The sequence below is a fragment of the Aythya marila genome (genome assembly GCF_965140915.1).
Source record: "Aythya marila genome assembly, chromosome: 26".
In the NCBI taxonomy this organism is placed as follows: domain Eukaryota; kingdom Metazoa; phylum Chordata; class Aves; order Anseriformes; family Anatidae; genus Aythya; species Aythya marila.
In genome coordinates, this window is record NC_139067.1 from 4091196 (window position 1) to 4110678 (window position 19483).

Consider the following 19483-nt stretch of genomic DNA (forward strand, 5'->3'; position numbering starts at 1 on the left):
CCTCCCCGGGCCCCTGTACATAGAGAGAGCTCTTTATTTTTGAATTCCCGCGGGAGCAGCCGGTGCCCCCCCCACAACCCCAAAAAATCCCCCCCCCCCCAAAAAAAAAAAAAAAACACCCCCAGGGCTGCTCCCTCCCCCCCCCCCCCCCCCCAATTCCCAAATTGTGGGGCCGGGGCTGTTCCCGCAGCCCCTTGGGGGGGGTGAGGGGGGGGGGAGCCGGGCATCTAAAGTGGGGGGGGTGGGGGGGAAGGAATGGGGGGAGGAATTTTGGGATTTTTTTTTTTGGGGGGGGGGGGGGGGGGCCAGCACTGAGGCAGCGTCGAAAGCACTTTATAGACTAAGAGAGCGGGTCTCTTAGGGGGCACAGGCTGCTCCGCCGGCCCCCCCCGGGCCCCCCCCCCCGCACCGAGGTCGCTGCTCCCCCCCCGCACCCCAACCCCGCACCCCCAGGGATGGGGGGGGCTCACCCCAACCCCCCCCCTCCCCAAATTTTTCTCCCCCCCTCCCCTCCTCCTCCTCCTCCTCCTCCTCCGAGGTGTCCCCTCCTCGCACTCCGGGCGCTGGGGGCTGTTTGTGGCTGGGGGGGGTGGTGGTGGTGGGGTGGGGTGGGGGGGGCAGGGGGGGGGCAGCTTTTTCCTTTCTGCATGCCCTGCGCGGGAGCACCCCGCTGTCTGTCGAGGAGCTGAGCTGAGCTGTTTCCGTCCCTGAATGCTGGTGGAGCGTTGCCAAACTTCTCTCCCCCCCCCCCCTCCCCTTTTTCTCTCATTCTTTTCCGTTCCCCCCCCCAAAAAAAAATTTTCTCTATTCCCCCCCCCCCACCCACACCCACACCCCTTCGTCTTTTCTTTCTGAGCCTTGTAAGTGTAACAGATGACTCTGATTTCGTTTTTGTCTCGGGAAAAAAAAAACAACAAAAAAACTGCTAATAAATTATGAGGAAAAACGACCGCCAACACCCCCCCCCTCACAGAGCGGGGGGGGGACACGAGGCTGAGTGTTGCTGAACCCCCCCCCCCCCCCCTCGAAGCCCGATCCTGCCCCACGGAGCCCAAGCCAGGCCACGACCATCACAGAGAACTTTATGGGCTGCGACAGCCCCGATACAGCCCCGACACAAAGCTGCCCACCGAGACCGGGGGGGGGGCCCCGTTTGAGCCCCCCCCATGAGGCTGAGCCCCCCTCCCCCCGGGGCTGAGGGAGGGGGGAAAATGGGGACCCCCCCCCACCACGCCAAGCACCCATCCCGCTGGCTCCCACCCACCCCACAGGAACAGGGGGTAAGGGGGGGGCTCGGACCCACCGGGGGGGGGCAGCCCCATAGCATGGACCCCCCCCAGCTTCCCTCCCCCCCCAAAGGGAAGGGGTGTGGGGGCCGACCCCCTGTGTCCCCCCCAAGGGGGCACAGCCCCACCCCGAGCAGCCCCACCCCAAGCATTTCCCTGCTCCCACCCGCCCCCCCCCGGGGACACAGATGCATAAATCCCCCCCCCCCTCCATGCCCCGTGCTGTGGGGGGGGGGGTCCCAGCTCCTCTCTCCCCGAGCCCCCCCCCCCGGGGCTGGCAGCGCGGAGGCACTCGCTGGTGTTACAGGCATCGGTGCGGGGAGGGGCACAACGCAGCCCGAGCCACCCCGGGGGAGGGCGAGGGCCAAGGGGGGGGGGCCACAGCTCTCCCCTTGCCCCCCCCCCCCCCCGGCGCGGGGTCCTCTCAGCCGCGGTGCCCGGGGGGGCTCATCCCGAGCGGCGGCCCCGGAGCCTCCGGGGCTCCGCGTCCAGTCCGAGATCCGAGGGGGGGGGCGAGGGCCTGGCGGGCCGGGGCAGGAGCCCCCCGCGGGGGGGTCACATCACCGCACAGCACGAGTTCTGCTTCCGAGCCTGGCGGGGGGGGGGGGGGCGAGAAGTGGCCCTCAGGGCACCGCGGGGGCACCCCACACGGGGTTTGGGGGGGGGGGGCAAGGAGCTCCACGGCTGGGTTTGGGCAGCCGAGCCCCCTGCCCGACCCCACACCCGCCCCCCCCGGGGGCTGCTTCTGCCCCAAACCCACCCCCGGCCCGCGGGGGGGTCCCTCCCTTTTTGGGGGGGGGGGGTCGCACTCACGGTTTTGTAGAAGGCTTTGGACTGCACCCCCAGCACCTCCGATTTGGACACCAGGTCGTCCAGCTTCTCCCCGCGCTCCAGCAGCGACTCCATGGTGTTGTGCTGCACAGGGGAACGGGCACCGGGCACCCCGTCGGCTATTCGGGACCCCCAAAGCGAGGGGGGAGCACCCCGGGGGGGTGGGGAGCACCTGGAGGGGGTGGGGAGCACCCAAGGGTGTGGGGAGCACCCATGGGAGGGAGCGGGATCAGCCCCGTCCTCACCAGGATGATTTTGGTCTCGTCCAGCTCCGCCTGCACTCTGGTCATGGGGTCGGCGTCGCGGGGGTTCTGGGGGGGGTGCGAGGAGGGCGGTGTAAGGGGAGGAGGGGGCCGGCAGCCCCCCCAGACCCCACCCCGAGGTGCTGCCCCCACCCCGTACCTGGTACTTGCTGAGGTACCCGTCCAGCGCCGCGTAGCCGATGGTGCCGGGGGACCCCGCGGGCCACTCGGCCCGGCTCACCTCCCTGCTGAACTCCTCCAGCACCTGCGAGCGGAGCAGCGGGGGGGGTTATTTCCACGGCACGGCCCCCACGGGACATCCCCCCCCCCTTAAATTGCCACCCGCGGCCCCGCTCACCTTGTCCAGCAAGGTGAAGCAGACGCGCTGCGGGTACTCGGTGTCGGCGATCACCACGCCGGCCAGCCCGTCGCTGCGCACGTACACGTGGCACAGGTACTCTGCGCGCAGAGGTGGCATCGGGGGGGCTGCTCTGAAGCCCCCCCCCAGCACCCAACGCCTGCCCCCGGCCCCGTTTCCACCAGCAGACGGCACCGGGAGGTTTCCATCCGCCGGTGGCCGCGCTGGGGCAGCAGGAAGGGCTCGGGGGGGGGGGGGGGAGGTGAGCGCAGCCCCGTGCGCCCCCCCCTTGTCCCCAAAACCTCTCGGTGTTCACCCAGGGGAGGGGGCGCGAGGGGGGGGGGGGCTTCGTGCCTCGCAGCACGGCCAGGCGCTCACCTTGCTCCTTGACGGAAGCCCGGCTGCCCAGCTGCGAGCGCTCCACGATCAGCTGGCTGGTGAAGGTCATGAACTCCTGCACGCTGCAAGCACACGGACCCCGCTGCACGGGGTGGGGGGGGGACACCGGGCAGCCCCGGCCCTTCCCCACCGCCCCTTCCCCTCCAACCCTTCCCCTCCAGCCCCGCCGGGACACTCGCGCTGGATCCGAGTTGAGGCAGGTCAGGAAACTGCCCCAAGCTCGAGCCCTGCCAGGCAGACTTTTGCATAACCCCCCTTTTTTTGTTGTTTTTTTTTTTTTTTGGTTTTGTTTTGTTTTGTTTTTTCACCCCGCGATAAAATAGAGGCCAAAAGCCACAAGCAAGCAGAAATAAATCTGCTCCGTCCTGAAGTAGCCACGACGCTCCGGGGGGGGAAGCTGCAGCGCTGGGGGCTCCCCGAGGGGCTCCTGTTACGGCCACGGGGCCGGGCAGATCAATTCAGTTCACCCCCACTGCTGCTGGATCCCCCAAAACCCGGGGGGAGGCAGCTCCTGCGGCCGTGCCCGGTGGCGAGGCGAGCAGCGAGGCCCCCAGAGCCGCCCCCACTCGCTCCTTCCCCTCCCGCACTCATCCATGGGGGTGTTTTTAGGATCCCCTCGCTGCGGCGTTGCCCCCAGCACCCCGTAAAACCTTGGCAGGGGGCTGGGAAATGCCCCGGGGCCGCTGCCGGCAGCCCCTGGCCCCCTCCACAGGTTGGGGGGCAGCTGGAGCAGGAGCCCCGGGGGGGCTGAGCCCAACGCCCCCGGGGGAGGCGATGCCCTGGGGATGCTCGGTGCGGCCGGGGGCTGCCGTGAGCCCCCCCGGCCGGGCTGGTCCCGGTGCCGGCACCGTCCCGCCGGGAGCCCCGGTGCGGGGCGCGGGGCCTGACCTGGATCTCTGGAAGAAGCTGAAGGTGGAGACGTCGTAGGCGGCCTTCAGCAGCTGCACCCGGGGCTCGCCCTTGTACAGCACGCTCAGGCTGTACAGCCTCATGGCTGCGGGGGGGGGAGCGGGGTCAGTGGGAACACACCGGGACCCCCACAGACCCCCGGGACCCCAAAGGATCCCCCAGAGCGCCCAAGGACCCCTCCCCAAAGCCCACTGAGACCCACAGGGACCCTATGGGGACAGCACGGGGACCCCCCAGACCCCTCCGGAACACCCCAGACCCCACCGGGACCCTATGAGGACAGGACGGGGACTCCCCACACCCCACTGAGACCCCCCAGGGACCCCCCAGACCCCACTGTGACCCCCCAGGGACCCTCCAGACCCCACTGGGACCCCGCAGACCCCACCGCGACCCTATGGGGACAGCACGGGGCCCTCCCAGACCCCACCTGGACCCCTCCGGGCCCCCCCCAGATCCCTTCAGACCCCCAGACCCCCCCCGGGACGCCCCCAGGACTCCCCCAGCCCCCGCCGCGGCCCCCCCAGAGCCCCCGGGGCCCCAACCGAGCCCCCGCAACCCCCCCGGCACCCACCGGGACCCCGGCAACCCCCCCAAAACACCCCCGGGGCCCCCCCCAGGGCCGCACCGGGACCCCCGGAGCCCACTCAGCCCCTACCGGGAGCCCCCAGGGCCCCCCCCAAGCCCCCCCCAAGCCCCCCGGTACCGGCGGCCGCGGACTCGCAGCGAGGAGGCGGCGGCGGAGGGGAGGGCTCCCGACCCGGAAGCAGAAAGGGCCCGGCCGGAAGTGCTCCCGGCCCCGGTAACTGCCACGGGGCCGCGCCCAGTCTGCGCACGCGCAACACGCGGCCCGCCCGCCCCGCGGCTCCCGGCCAATAGGAGCGCGGCTCGCCCGGAGGCCCCGCCCCCGGCCTCGGGAGGCCCCGCCCCCGAGCCGGGAGGCCAATCGGCGGCGCCATGACGTCATGGGGCGGGGCTCCCTGCAGGGAGCTGGAGGGGGGCTCGAGCCTAGCGAGGGGGCGGGGCTTCGCGTGTGGGCGTGGCCTCGTGAGTGGGCGGGGCTCTGTGTGTGGGTCAGGGCACTGTGTGGGCGTGGCTTCCGATAGTGTGGGCGTGGCCTCCACGACGGGTGGGGCAACCTGGGCGGGTGGGGCCGCTCCGTGGGCGTGGCTTCGCGTGAGTGTGGGCGGGGCTTTTACCAGTGGGTGGGGCTACGCGGGATGGGACGGTGCATGGGCGGGGTTTCGTGTGGGGGGGGCGTGGCCTGTTGAGTGGGCGTGGCTCAGGGAGTGGGCGTGGCCTCTGTTGTGCTTGGGGACATTTGGGTGGGCGGGGCAATGTGGATGCGGCGTGGCCTGCTGTGTGGGCGTGGCCTGGTCTGTGGGCGTGGCTCAGGGAGTGGGCGTGGCTCAGGGAGTGGGCGTGGCCTCCATTGTGCCTTGGGGGCATTTGGGTGGGTGGGGCAATGTGGATGGGGCGTGGCCTGCTGTGTGGGCGTGGCTCAGGGAGTGGGCGTGGCTCAGGGAGTGGGCGTGGCCTCCGTTGTGCCTGGGGGTATTTGGGCGGGCGGGGCAATGTGGATGGGGCGTGGCCTTCAGTGTGGGCGTGGCCCGATCTGTGGGCGTGGCCTGATCTGTGGGCGTGGCCTCCAGTCCCAGCAGTGCCCCCACGGCCCCGGGACCCCCCCGGGACCCCCCCAGGACCCCCATCAGCGGGGCCGGGGCCTCCCCTCGGGTCCCTGCACCCCCGGCCCCGGGTCACGGCGGGGGCACCGCGGGACCCCCCATCCCCCCGGGGCTCCCCCCCCAGCCCCGTGCCCATCATCCCGGGGGCCCGGCGGCCATCGCGGTGCCGCCGTCACCTTGGTGCCGGTGTCCATGGCAGCGGGCGGCGTTGCCAGGCCGGCCGGTGGAGTGGTTGCCCCCGTGAGCAGGCCCTGAAGTGGTTGGCACGGCAACCGGCACACCGGGAGGGGGGCCCGGGGCCGGTGACGGGGCTGACGGCCCCCCGTGGGGAGGGTCCCGGACCAGGCCGCCCGCGTCCGTCCGTCCGTCCATCCGCCCGCCGCGTCCCCCCGCACCACGCAGAGACCCCCGGAGCCACCTCGGGGTCCCCCCCTCACCCTGAGGCTGACAGCAGGAGGAGGAGGAGGAGGAGAGGCCGAAGCACCCGGCCGCCCCGCACGGCCCAGGGCGTTGGGGAGCCCCCAGGGCGACCCCGGGATGCGTGGGGCCGAGGCCGGGCCCGCGGGGGCTCGCGGCCGCTCCGCCTGACGGGGACCGTGGGGACGCGGCGGCCGCCACCGGGCGCCCCCCGTATGAGCTAACGCCCCCCCAACGTGGCGCAGCCCCCGGCGCGGCCAGGGACGGTACCCGGGCGGACGAGGCGGTGGGGTGCCGGGGGGGCTCGGGGGGGACAGCTTCGCCCGCCGCCTGCCCCGCGCCCACGGCTGCCCCCATGCTGGACCACAGAAGCAGGATGGAGAGCTCCCGGCAGGAGAAGGTGAGGCCCTGCGGCCGCCGGCCCTCCCCGCGTTCGCCTCCGGAAGGCAACGGCTGCTTCTGCCCTGCTTTGGGGCTCTTTTTGGGGGATCTTTGGGGCCAGACGAGTGGTTTGGGGCAAAGGAACGAGGTGAGGAGGTTTCAAGCCAGCAGCGCACGAGGAGGCTGCCTCGGGCAGAGCCACGCGGCCGCAGCCGAGGCTCCAAACTCCCGAGGGTGCTGAGGTGCTGGGGGGGCTGAGCACGAGCAGCGGGGAGGAACCGGGCTCCATGGGACGGCGTCGGGGCTGGGGAGGTTCCCTGCATCGGGTCACTCAGGGGGACGGGGAGGCTCTGGTGCACAGCGGGACCGGGACTGTGCCGCTGTTGGGGTGCCTGCAGTGCTGGAACTGCTTGAGAGCAGTGGGATAAGGGACACCGGGATGGGTGTTGCCGTACTGGGCACCATCGGGCACCGACCAGCATCGCGGGGCGCTGGGTGTCCCCTTGGGGACATCCCGGAGGGGATCCTGCCTCGATCCATCCCTCCGGAGCACCCCAGGGCAGCCGGCTTGTGGGGCCGTGCCCCTCAGCCCCACGTCATCCCAAAAGCTTTAGCAGGGCCCCTCTTTGTGATGCGCCCCAAAACCCACGGCAGGGCCGGCGCGGCCCCGAGGAAAACACGCTGCTGGCGCTGACGGCGCAGCCCCTGGCCTGCCCGGCTCCCGGTGCCTAATGAGGCCTTTAATGCCACGAGCAAACCTGGCCGGCGGAGCAGAAGTGCTCGGCGCCGCGGCTCCATCTGAGAGCCGGGGCCGTGGCCCCGTTACGCGCCCTGGTAATGGAGGCTGTGCCGGGAACAGGGCCGGGGTTGCTACGTGAGGGAAAAGCAGGGCCCGAGCGCCAGCGCGGCCGTGAAGGGGCCCTGCGGCTCTCCCTGGCAGCGGGGACGGGAGAAATTCCCCGTACGGCCCCGTGCGGCCCCGATCCGTGGGCGCCGTGCGAGGGGAACGGAGGAAACCCCCGTGGGATGCTTCCCCTGAGCGGGTTTTGGGGTGAGGAGCTCCCCCCCTGCAGGGCGAGGTGCTCCGGGCTGCGGGGCTGCGGGGATTTGGGGTGTCCACGGGGAGCACCGGGGATGGGGAGGGGAACCCCGGGCTGCTCGGCGCGGTGCGGGGGGCGCAGGGCACCCCGTAATGCCACCGCCCCCCCGGTGCAGGTGGAGCAGATCCTGTCGGAGTTCCGGCTGCGGGAGGAGGACCTGAAGAAGGTGATGTACCGCATGCAGAAGGAGATGGACCGGGGGCTGAAGCTGGAGACGCACGAGGAGGCCTCGGTGAAGATGCTGCCCACCTACGTCCGCTCCACGCCCGAGGGCTCCGGTAGGCGCTGCCGGGACGCGAGGGCGACGGCGCCCGGCGCTTTGCACCCCCCCCACCCCGGGAACCCCCCCCTGAGCCTCTCTCCCCCCCCCTCCTCCTGCCCCCTGGTGCTGCAGAGGTCGGGGATTTCCTCTCGCTGGACCTCGGCGGCACCAATTTCCGCGTGATGCTGGTGAAGGTGGGCGAGGGGGAGGAAGGGCAGTGGAAGGTGAAGACGAAGCACCAGATGTACTCCATCCCCGAGGATGCCATGACGGGGACGGCCGAGATGGTGAGCGGGGCAGGGGGGCGTGGGGGGCGCGGGGGGTGCGGGGTCCCCCCCACGGTCCCCGTCCCGGTGCTGGGTGCCTCCGGGAAGCCCCGAGCCCTGGGAGGGGGCAGAGGTGGGTTTGGGCCACCAGGGAGCTGCAGGAGCCCGTGGAAGCGTCCCTTCAAGTGGCATCTGGATGGGGACGAGGTGGAGGGGGGGACGTGGTGGCACTGGGGCACGGGGACAGGGCCACCACGGTGACAGCTCGGCCGCTGTCCCCCAGCTCTTCGACTACATCTCCGAGTGCATCTCCGACTTCCTGGACAAGCATCAGATGAAGCACAAAAAGCTGCCCCTGGGCTTCACCTTCTCCTTCCCCGTGCGGCACGAGGACATCGACAAGGTGAGGGGCCGGCGGGGCGGCACGCGGCACGAGGCCACCGCGCTGCCTGCCCCACGGCCCCACGGAGACCCCGCTCTGTCCTCCCCCGGCCCAGGGCATCCTGCTGAACTGGACCAAGGGCTTCAAAGCCTCCGGAGCAGAAGGGAACAACGTGGTCGGGCTCCTGCGAGACGCCATCAAACGGCGAGGGGTGAGGCGGCCGCTGGCCCCGTGCCGGCTGCGCGCGTCCGTGCCCACCCCCTGTCCCCACCGCGTCCCCTGGGTCCCCCGGGAGAGGCGGCCGCAGGGGTGACAGCGGCGGTTCCCCCCCCCCTTGGCAGGACTTCGAGATGGACGTGGTGGCCATGGTGAACGACACGGTGGCCACGATGATCTCCTGCTACTACGAGGACCACCGCTGCGAGGTTGGGATGATCGTGGGTAAGATCGCGGGGCTGCGGGACGGCACCGGCCGCCCCCCTGGGGTAAAAAAGGAGGGGGGGGGGACACACAACGTGGGGCAGGGGGCAGGCGCCCCACGGCCGGCTCCTGCGCGCAGGGACGGGCTGCAACGCCTGCTACATGGAGGAGATGCACAACGTGGAGCTGGTGGAGGGCGACGAGGGCAGGATGTGCGTCAACACGGAGTGGGGCGCGTTCGGCGCCTCGGGGGAGCTCGACGAGTTCCTCCTGGAGTACGACCGCGTGGTGGACGAGACCTCGCTTAACCCCGGTCAGCAGCTGTAAGGAGTGGGGCGGATGCGGCTCCCCTGGGCTCCCCCCCCCGGCCGCGGCTCCTTCCCCCTGCCCTCCGTCGGCCGGGGCCGCTCGTCCCGGGGCTCCGGCCCCGTCGGCAGCCCTCACGCGTCCCCCTGAGCCCGGTGGCGGCGGGGACGCGCGTGGGGCCTCGCCGTGGGGCGGGAGGGGGGCGGCCCCCGTCCTGACGGCCTCCCCCCGGCCCCCAGCTACGAGAAGATCATCGGGGGCAAGTACATGGGGGAGATCGTCCGGCTGGTGCTGCTGAAGCTGGTGGACGAGAACCTGCTGTTCAACGGAGAGGCCTCCGAGAAGCTCAAGACCCGCGGCACCTTCGAGACCCGCTTCGTGTCGCAGATCGAGAGGTACTCGGGGCCCGCGCCCCCAAAACGGCTGCCCCAAAATGATGGGGGCCGGGCGCCCTCACCCCGCAGCAGCTGGCTCTGATCGCCCCCTGTCCCATCGCCCTACACCAGCCTACAACTGCCCCGCATTGGGGTCCCCTTCCCTATCGCCCCACACCAGCCCTATATAGCTGCCCCATGTTGGGGTCCCCCATCGCATTGGGGTCCCCTTCCCCACCACCCCACAGCGGGGTGTCCCACATGGGGTTCCCTCCCCGATCCCCCCCCACCAGCCCTCTCCAGCTGCCCCACAGCGGGGTTCCCTGTCCCATTGCCCCACATGGGGGTCCCCAGCCCCTCTCACCTGCCCCCGGGGGGGGGTCCCTGACCCGACGCGCCCCCCCCACTCTGCCCCATCCCAGCGACTCGGGGGACCGCAAGCAGATCTACAACATCCTGACGGCCTTCGAGCTGCTGCCCTCGGGCACGGACTGCGACATCGTGCGGCGCGTCTGCGAGAGCGTCTCCACCCGCGCCGCCCAGATGTGCTCGGCCGGGCTGGCCGGCGTCATCAACCGCATGCGGGAGAGCCGGAGCCAGGAGACCCTCAAAATCACCGTGGGGGTCGACGGCTCCGTCTACAAGCTGCACCCCAGGTGAGGCCTTCGGGAGCCTTCCTCCCACCCCCTCTTTCCTCCTCTACCTCCTCCTCCTTCCTCCTCCTCCTCCTCCTCCTCCTCGCGGCCCTGACCCTCTCCCTGTGGTTTTTTTTTCCCCCCACCCCTTACAGCTTCAAGGACCGTTTCCACGCCACCGTCCGGCAGCTGACGCCGGGCTGCGACATCACCTTCATCCAGTCGGAGGAAGGCAGCGGGCGAGGCGCCGCGCTCATCTCGGCCGTCGCCTGCAAAATGGCCTGCATGATGGGGCAGTGAGCGGGGCAGCACGGCGCCCAGGACCTGGGGGGCGGCGGGGACACCCCCCCCCACACCCCCCTCTCCCGCGCCGCCGGGGGCGTGCAGGGCGCCGAGGAGCGCAGAAGGACGCGGGGAGGGCTTGGCCGCGGGAGGCGACGGCGGCCGGGGCCCCCCCAATAAAGCGGGGCCCCCCCCCAATAAAGCGGGGTTTGCCTGGACTTCTCCTCCGGGAGCGCCGGGGCCGAGGCTCCTCCCTGTGCTGGGGGGGCACCGGGGGGGCACTGGGGGATGTGGGGGGGACAAGAGGGGGCTGGAACCCCTTGGGGAGCCTGTGGTGGGGCCCGGCTGGCTTTGTCCCCATGTGTCACCCCCGTGTCCCCCCCCCCCCCAGAGAGCCCATAAAGGACAGACCGAGCTGGGGGGGCAAAAGGGACTGACCCCCCCCCATCCATGGGGTGGTGCCACCTCCTTCCCCCGGCAGGGCCAGGTCCGTGCGCCCCCAAAGCAGCGCCCCGCAACCCCAAACCCAAATAGTGCCCCCGTGTGTGTGCCCCCCCCCCAGCCTGTGTTGGTGACAGCCCCGCGGTGCCAGCATCTGCCCCCCCCCCACATTTACCTGGTTTAGGGGGCTAAAAGGGGGGGGACCCCCAGCCCGGAGCGGGGACAGGGGGGAGAGCAGCCTGGTGCCATGGGGCCACCTCGGGGCTCCCCTGGGTGTCGGGGGCACCCTGGGGTCAGGGACCCCCAAAGGAGCCCCATGGGGGCTGGGGGCACCTTGGGGGGGGCTGGGGGCACCCCAGGGAATGGGACCACCGTGGGAGTCTGCCCCCCCATCACTGTGCTCCCCCCCATCACCGTGCCCCCCCCAGCCCAAACTGTGTGGCCCCACGCCCCCTGTGTCCCCCCCGTGACCCCACACACCCAGCTCCCCCCCGAGGTCCCCGTGCGCCCCCCCCATCCTGCATCACCGAGCTCACCGCATGTCAGCCCCTGTCCCCAGGGTCCCCATGAGCCCCCCCACACCCCCCCTGTCCCCACAATGGGGCCGGAGGAGCCCCGCAGGGACCTGTCACAGCCCCCCCCCGATCACACATCCCCGTGCAGGGGGAGCGGGCGCTCACGGGGACGCCCCTCGACGTGCCGGGACCGTCCCCGAGCTGCGTCACCACCCACGGTGACGAGAAGAAGGACTGGGGAGGTGTGGGGGTTGTGGGGGGGTCACGTTTCCCCCCACCTCAGCCAAATAAAACCCGAAATGACGGGTTGCGTCCTCCGGAGAGGCGGCGGCGGCGGGGACGAGCTGCTTTATTGCATGGGGACGGGGCTGGGGGGGAAGGGAGGGAGGCTGGGGGCAGGTGGGGGCTGGCGACGGGGCTGGGGGCCCCCCCTTCAGCTTTCGGGGTTCAGCGGCGGCGGTCAGAGCCCTGAGGAGACAAAACGGTGGCGACGGTGATTTGGGGCACCCCTCACCCCCTCCTCCAGCCCCGGCGGATGCGGCTCCCCCACCCCATCACCCCAAAATTTCCCCGGGGCACGTTTTGGGGCCCCCCCCCCCCCCTCTCCACACCTCCGCCCTCCCTGCGCACGGGGGGCACGTGCACGGGGGCAGGCGCAGGATGTGGGCTCTCACCGGCGGCGCAGCCCTTGCAGAACTTGAGGCTGGTGCAGACGTCCTGGGGGTCGTCGTCGTTCTGCAGCGCCTCGGCGATCTGCGGGCCGAATTTCTTCACCATGGCCTTGCACAGCCGGCCCAGCCCCTTCATGGTGCCGCACACCTTCCGCAGCGCCGCGTTCACCGTGTCCTGCGGGCACCAACCCCGTGCCGTCAGCGGGGCCGCGGTCGCCGGACCCCCTCCACCCACCACCCCCTCCCGGCTCGCCCCGAGCCCCCCCTCACCTCATCGGGGTCGTCCCCCACCATCTTCTTCAGCTGCTGCAGGATCTTGGTGCAGATGCTGCATTTCTTCCCCTTCCCCGGCAGCGCCGCGTCCCCGTCGTCCTCATCCCACTGCGGGGACAAGGCGGGGACCCTCAGGGTGGTGCCGGGTGTCCCTCCCCACACCCCACCCCACCCCACCCCATCCCATGACCCAAGGGGGGGCTGCCCCACGGCGCGCCCCACGCCCGGGGCTCGTCCTCACCGTGCCCAGGCTGTCCCAGAGCTGGCGGCACTGCTGCTCCTTCTGGCACTGCACGGCTGTGGCCACGTCGCGGCACCAGGACGCGGGGCCGCCCTGGCACGGGTCGGCCGCCTCCTCCGCCTGTGTGACTGCGGGGGGACCGAGGTGGTTAATATGGACACCCCGCGGCCACCCCATAGCTGCCCCATGGCCACCCCATGGCCACTTCATAGCTGCCCCATGGCCACCCCATGGCCACTTCATAGCTGCCCCCATGGCCAGCCCACAGCCACCCAACAGCCGCTCAACAGCCACCCCATAGCTGCCCTACAGCCACCCCATGGCCACCCCATGGCCACCCCACAGCCACCCTATGGCCACTTCATAGCTGCCCCGTGGCCACCCCATAGCTGCCCCATGGCCACCCCATAGCTGCCCCCATGGCCACCCCACGGCCACCCTACAGCCACTGCATAGCTGCCCCCATGGCCATCCCATAGCCACCCCACAGCCACCCCATAGCTGCCCCCATGGCCACCCCATGGCCACCCCATAACCACCCCATAGCTGCCCCGTGGCCACCCCATAACCACCCCATGGCCACCCCATAGCTGCCCTACAGCCACCCCCCAGCAGGACGCATCCCACATCAGTCCCCACAGCCCCCGTGTGCCCCAGGTGTCCCCACACCCCCCCGTATCCCCGTCCCCATGCAGTCCCACACCCCCAGTGCCCCCCCAAGTGCCCCCACCCCACAGCACCGCTATCCCCACACCACGCAGCCCCCCGGGGGGGGGGCACAAGCAGGAGGGGTCCCGGCCCCGTACCTGCCAGCAGGGCGAGGAGCAGGAGGAAGGCAGCGGCCATGGCGAGCCCCCCAGCACCGAACCCAGCGGGTGCCGGCCCCGTGCCCCACCCCGGGGTTTTTATAGCCCCCCCCAGGAGCCGGCAGCGGGGCCGCCGGAGCCACTCAGCGCCGCCGAAACCCACCGAGGCCTTAAAATGGAGCTGGGCCCGCGCCTCGCGGCCACACACCTCCGCCCCCAGCCTCGCCTCGGCAGGAAGCGGCCCTGGGGGGGGCCAAAATCACCGTGGGGGGGGGTCAGAAATCATAGGGGGGGGGTGAGACCTGTGGGGGGGGCTCTGACGTCCATGGGATGGGGGCAAAAGCCTGGGGGATTGCCCCAAAAAACACGGGGGGGGGGCGGATCTAGCACCCCTGGGGGGCTCTGATAGCCCTGGGGGGGGGAAAAAACCTGTGGGGGGGCAAAAGTCATGAGGGGGGGCTCCAAAACATTGGGGGGGGGGGAGTAAAAACCTGGGGGGTCCCAAAAATCATGGGGAGAGCTGACACCTGTGGGGGGGCTCTGACATCCATGGGGGGGGGGGCAAAAACCTGGGGGATGCCCCAAAAGCATGGGGGGGGGTGGATCTAACACCCCTGGGGGGCTCTGATTTCCCTGGGGGGGGGCAAAAGTCATGAGGGGGGGGCTCTGACATCCCTAAGGGGGCTCCAAAACCCTGGGGGGGGGGACTAAAAATCTGGGGGGTCCCAAAAACCATGGGGAGAGCTGACACCCGTGGGGGGGCTCTGACATCCCCGGGGGGGCTCAAAAACCCGGGGGGGGGGGGTCAAAAAACCTGGGGGGCTCTGACACCCATGGGAGGGGGGCAAAAACCTGGGGGATGCCCAAAACTATGGGGGGGGGGGGCTGACACCCCTGGAGGGGCTCTGACACCCCCAGGGGGGGGCTCAAAAACCCGGGGGGGGGCTCAAAAATCCTGGGGGGCTCTGACACCTGTGTGGGGCTCTGATATCCTGAGGGGGGGTCAAAAACCCGGGGGGGGGTCCTAACACCCTCAGGATGGGCTCCAACACCCCGGGGGGGGGTCTCAAAACCCCCCGGGGGGGGCCGCAGACCCCATGGGGGGGGCTCCAACACACCTCTAAGAGCCCTGACACCCCCGGGGGGGGGGGCAAAAACACGGGGGGGGGGGGCACTGACACTACCGGGGGGCCCCCAGCACCCGTGGGGGCCCCAAAAACCCCCTGGGGGGGGGGGCGTAGACCCCGTGGGGGGGGCCCCAAACCCCCGGGGGGGGGGCACGGACACGAGCGGCGCCGCCCCCCCCCCCCCAAAATTAATTCTCAGGCCTCGGACACGGGGCAGGAAGCGGGGGGGGGGGGGGCTGTGGGTGGGGGGGGCTCAGCCCCTTGGGCCTAGGCCCCGCTCCCCGTTGCCATGGGAACGGCTCCCCGTTGCCATGGCGCCCACTCGCCGTGACGTCACTTCCGCGTTGAGGTTACGCCGCTTCCGGGCCCGGTTCCCGCCATTTCCCCGCCCCCTCCCCCCTCCCGGTTCCCCTCCCCTCCCCTCCCCCCCCCCCCGGTCCCCTCCGCGCCTTCTGCAGCCGGGCCCGCGGCCCCCCCCCGCCCCCTGACCTCTGACCTCTGACCCCGTACGGCACTGGGGGGGGGAGGGGGGGGGCTCGGTGCCCCGGGGGGGGGCTCCCGGTGTTTGAGGGGGGGGTCCCGGTGTACGGGGAGGGGGGGGCAGGTCGTTTTGGGGGGGGTCTCCCGGTATTTGGGGGGGGGTCCCGGCGCCCTGGGGGGGTCCCGGTTGGTTTGGGGGGGGGGGCGGTGTTTGGGGGGGGTCCCGATATTTGGGGGGGTCCCGGTGCACGGGGGGGCCGGGTGGTTTTGGGGGGGGGGCGTCCCGGTGCCCTGGGGGGGTCCCGGTTGGTCCCAAAGGGGGTCCTGGTGTCCTGGGGGGGGGTCCTGGTATTTGGGGGGGGTCTCGGTATTTGGGGGGGGGGGGTCCCGGTGTACGCGGGGGGGTCCTGGTTCGTTTGGGGGGGGTCCCGGTGCCCTGGGGGGGTCCCAGTTGGTTTCGGGGGGGGCAGTGTTTGAAGGGGGGGGTCCCGGTGTCTCAAAGGGGGTCCTGGTGTCCTGGGGGGGGTCCTGGTTCGTTTGGGGGGGGGTCCTGGTATTTGGGGGGGGTCCCGGTATTTTGGGGGGGGTCCCAGCGCCCTGGGGGTGTCCCGGTTGGTTTGGGGGGGGGCCGTATTTGAGGGGGGGTCTCACAGTGTTTGAAGGGGGGGGGTCCCAGTGTGCTGGGGGGAGTCCTGATGCCCTGGGGAGGGGCTGGTTGCATTGGGGGGGTCCCACTCGGTCTTGGGGGTCCCGGTGTATGGGGGGGGGCTGTTGGTTTTGGGGGTCCTGGGGTTTAGGGGGGGGGTGTTCGGGGGGGGGGGCTGGTGTTTTTGGGGGGTCCCGATGTTTGGGGGGGGTCCCAGTGTTTGGGGGAAGGGGTTGCCGGTGTCCTGGGGGGGGGGGGCAGCCCTGGTGTTTAGGGGGGGGTCCCGATCTCCTGGGGCAGGCTTCTGGTGGTGGGGGGGGGGGTCCCAAGGAATATTTGGGGGGGGGTCCCAAGGGTTGTGTGTGGGGGTCCCTGGGAGGGGTTTCTGGGGGGCCCTGCTCCTTGGGGGGGGGGGGGTTGTGGTGTCCCTGGGGGTGGCGCCTGCTGATGGGGGGAGTCCCACTTTTTTTTTGGGGGGGGTCCCAGTGTTTGGAGGGGGGGTCCTGATGCCCTGGGGGGGGGTCTTGTGGGGGGGTCCCATGCAGCTTTTGGGACTGGGGGGTGCTTCTGGGGGTTGGGCATCACAGTTCCGGGGCTCATTTCAGGATCCTCACTCTCCTTTTTTTTTTTCCCCCCCCCAGCCCAGCCCAGCCCGGCCTGGCCATGTTCTCGTCGGTGGCGGCCCCCCCGGCGCAGGCGCTGCTGGCCCCCCCCTCGGGCGCGGCCCCCACCTTCTCCCGGGCCGGCAGCGCCTTCGCCGACCGCTCGCAGCCCTTCCTGCTGGGGGAGCGCAGCTTCAGCCGCCAGTACGCCCACCTCTACGCCGCCCGCCTGCTCTGCATGCGGCCCCGCCTGGCGCAGCGGGCTCAGCAGCGATGGGGTGAGCCCCCCCCTCAAAAAAAAAAACAAAAAAAAACACAAAAAAACACAAAAAACCCACCCAAACCCCGACCCCCAGCCTCCTTCCTTCCTCCGCGGGGCGAAACGCCGCCGCCGTGCTGTGCCGTGCCCCCGGCTGGGTTTTTTGGCCGGGGAGGCTGCAGGGGGGGGGAGGATGGAGGATGTGGTGCCCCCCCCCCCGCCGTAACCACCCCGTTGTGGCGGGGGGGTTGGCAGCGAGCAGCCGGGGCGGGTTGTTTTCCCGATTTTTCCTCCTTTCTCCCCGAAGCCTCCGCATTCCTGGCGGCGCTGACGCCGTTCCCAGCCCGCGGTTTCCCTCCTTGGCCCCCCCCCCCCCCCCATCCCCAAACCCCGTGGGGACAAAAACCCCGTCCCCAAGCCCTGTGGGGGCTCCTCGAGCTGTTTTCCACGTGGGGGGGGGGCTGCAGGCAGGGCTGGGTGGGCGAGGTGTGGGGTCTGGGGGCTGAAAGCAGGGTGAGGATGAGGAGGGTCCCTGGCCGTGGGGGGGCTTCCCTCCACCTCCCCCTTTTGTTGTTCCCGCTGGAGCAGGACGAGCCGTTTGCTCTGGGATGAATTTAGGGCACGGTCCCTATTTTTGGGGGAAAAAAGGGGGAAAAAAAGAGGCCCCGGGGCTGACCCCCCCCCTCGTCCCCGCAGGCAGCGGCGTGGCGCTGCGCAAGCTGTGCGAGCTGCGGGCGGGCGAGCGCTGCTGCGTGGTGGGGACGCTCTTCAAGGCCATGCAGCTGCAGCCCTCCATCCTGCAGGAGATCAGCGAGGAGGTGAGGAGGCACCGTGCCCCCCGGGGAGCTGGGGGGGGGGCTGGTGGGGCCGGGCTGGCGTCCCCCCCCTCCCCGGCTGAGCCGCTTCCTCCTCCTTGGCCGACGGCCGCGGCGCTGCTGGCGTCGCGGGGAAGCGCTAAGTGGAAACAGCCCCGAGAGGCACGCAGCTGGACGGCGGCCCCGAGGGCGGCCGGGCCTCTGCTGGGGGCTGCACCCGCTCGCCCGGACCCCCCCAAAAAAAAACAAAACAAAAAAAAAAAACCAACTCACGGGGTCCTGCCCTTCGTCCCCGCAGCACAACCTGGTGCCCCAGCCGCCCCTGCCCAAGTACGTGCACCCCTCGGACGAGCTGATCCTGGAGGACGAGCTGCAGCGCATCAAGCTGGTGGGGAACGTCGAGGTGGCCAAGCTGGTGACAGGTAGGGGACAGCACTTGGGGACGGCGCTTGGGGACGGGCTGGGCACTGCTGGCACCGCCATGGCTGAGCGCCGCGCCGTCCCCACTGCAGGCACCATCCTCGCCGTGTACGGCAGCGAGCAGGAGGACGGCGGCTTCCTGGTGGAGGAGCTGTGCTTCGCTGGGCTGCCACAGCCCCTGCCCTGGGCGGGCCCCAGCTCGGACAGGTGAGTCCCCACCGCGTCCCCACCGCGTCCCCATTGTGTCCCGGCTGTGTCCCGGCACCCTGGGGACCCCCGGAGGCTCCCCGCCCCGCTGCCCACCCTCTCCTGGCCCAGGTTCGTGCTGCTGGCCTCGGGGCTGGGGCTGGGCAGCGGCAGCGGCGAGTCCCTGCTGGGCACCCAGCTGCTGGTGGACGCGGTGACGGGGCAGCTGGGCGCCGAGGGCCAGCAGAGCTGCGCCGCGCTCATCTCCCGCGTCATCCTGGCGGGGAACCTGCTGAGCCAGAGCACCCAGAGCCGTGACAGCCTCCACAAGGTGCGGGGGGCATGGTGAGGGCTGGGCATGGGGTTATGGGGTTGGGGGGGGGGGACGTGGAGGGGTCCTCACCGCCTCCCCGCCGCCGCAGGCCCGGTACTTGACGAGGAAGACGCAGGCTGCGAGCGTGGAAGCCGTGAAGATGCTGGATGAGATCCTGCTGCAGCTCTGCGTGAGTGCCCGCGGCCTGATGCGGGTGCTGGGGTGGGAGAGCGGCTCCCAGAGCCCCTCGGTGTTGGGGGAGCGGGCGGTGGTCCCCCCCCTCAGCCCCCCGCTGTGCCCCGCAGACCTCCGTGCCCGTGGACGTGATGCCCGGGGAGTTCGACCCCACCAACTACACGCTGCCGCAGCAGCCGCTGCACCACTGCATGCTGCCCCTCGCCAGCGCCTACTCCACGCTGCAGCTCGTCACCAACCCCTACCAGGCCGACGTGGACGGCGTCAGGTGGGGACCAACGTGCCCCCGGGGCTGTGACAGCCACCGGGGACGAGGGGGAGTTGGGGACAAGTCGCACCGAGCACAGGGCTGCCCTTCCTTCCCCCAAAATGTAGGTTTCTGGGGACGTCGGGGCAAAACATCAGTGACATCTTCAAGTACAGCAGCATGGACGACTACCTGGAGATCCTGGAGTGGACGCTGCGGGCGGGACACATCAGCCCCACAGCGCCGGACACCCTGGGTAAGGGGGGGGGGGACACCGCCGTGCTGCCCCGAGGCGGGGGCTGCGGGGCTCCGAGCGCCCCGTGGGGGGCTGCGGGGACGGGTTCCCCTCCTCACCTCCTCCCCCGCAGCCTGCTACCCCTTCTACAAGTCGGATCCCTTCATCCTCGCCGAGTGCCCTCACGTCTACTTCTGCGGCAGCGCGCCCCGCTTCCAGTCCAAGGTGATCACGGGTGAGTCCCGGCCCCAGCCCCGGCCCCGCTCGCGGCCGCAGCGGGGCTGGCGCCTGACGCCCGCCTGTCCCCGCAGGGGACGAGGGGCAGCGGGTCCTGCTGGTGGCCGTGCCCGCCTTCAGCACCACGCAGACCGCCTGCCTGGTCAACCTGCGCGACCTCAGCTGCCAGCCCATCAGTTTCTCCGGCTTCGGGGCCGAGGACGATGCCGGGGACATGGAGGTCGGGCAGTGACGGCGCG

General features: G+C 71.1%; 4 protein-coding genes across 5 annotated transcripts; 2 read left to right on the forward strand and 2 right to left on the reverse strand.

Moving 5' to 3' along the window:
• Positions 1–1436: 1436 nt before the first annotated feature.
• On the reverse strand, positions 1437–4860 carry YKT6 (YKT6 v-SNARE homolog). The gene is made up of 8 exons (XM_082779645.1): positions 4732–4860; positions 4005–4110; positions 3096–3178; positions 2718–2818; positions 2520–2624; positions 2363–2428; positions 2100–2201; positions 1437–1877 (listed from the first exon to the last, which is right to left on the reverse strand). The coding sequence occupies exons 2-8, from the start codon at positions 4106–4108 to the stop codon at positions 1842–1844; spliced, it is 597 nt and encodes a 198-aa protein (XP_082635771.1). The 5' UTR covers positions 4109–4110; positions 4732–4860; the 3' UTR covers positions 1437–1841.
• GCK (glucokinase) lies at positions 3295–10709 on the forward strand. Of its 2 annotated transcripts, none has more exons than XM_082779644.1 (10): positions 3295–3316; positions 7724–7886; positions 8003–8157; positions 8420–8539; positions 8634–8729; positions 8860–8959; positions 9078–9261; positions 9484–9639; positions 10041–10274; positions 10409–10709. In XM_082779644.1, exons 2-10 carry the CDS (start codon positions 7778–7780, stop codon positions 10551–10553), a joined length of 1299 nt encoding a protein of 432 aa, XP_082635770.1. In that variant the 5' UTR covers positions 3295–3316; positions 7724–7777; the 3' UTR covers positions 10554–10709. The 2 variants fall into 2 exon arrangements, with proteins under 2 accessions (XP_082635770.1, XP_082635769.1); XM_082779643.1 differs by lacking the exon at positions 3295–3316 and adding an exon at positions 6350–6527.
• A 1093-nt stretch (positions 10710–11802) lies between these two features.
• LOC309887597 (antimicrobial peptide NK-lysin-like) lies at positions 11803–13636 on the reverse strand. The gene is made up of 5 exons (XM_082779419.1): positions 13483–13636; positions 12677–12804; positions 12433–12543; positions 12166–12337; positions 11803–11959 (listed from the first exon to the last, which is right to left on the reverse strand). Exons 1-5 carry the CDS (start codon positions 13520–13522, stop codon positions 11952–11954), a joined length of 459 nt encoding a protein of 152 aa, XP_082635545.1. The 5' UTR covers positions 13523–13636; the 3' UTR covers positions 11803–11951.
• Positions 13637–15074: 1438 nt separating this feature from the next.
• Positions 15075–19476, forward strand: POLD2 (DNA polymerase delta 2, accessory subunit; the record flags this gene model as incomplete). The annotated part of the gene is made up of 11 exons (XM_082779668.1): positions 15075–15115; positions 16377–16615; positions 17293–17414; positions 17710–17833; positions 17924–18038; positions 18150–18348; positions 18440–18520; positions 18636–18793; positions 18901–19028; positions 19141–19242; positions 19319–19476. Exons 2-11 carry the CDS (start codon positions 16399–16401, stop codon positions 19474–19476), a joined length of 1404 nt encoding a protein of 467 aa, XP_082635794.1. The 5' UTR covers positions 15075–15115; positions 16377–16398.
• Between the last annotated feature and the right edge of the window lie 7 nt (positions 19477–19483).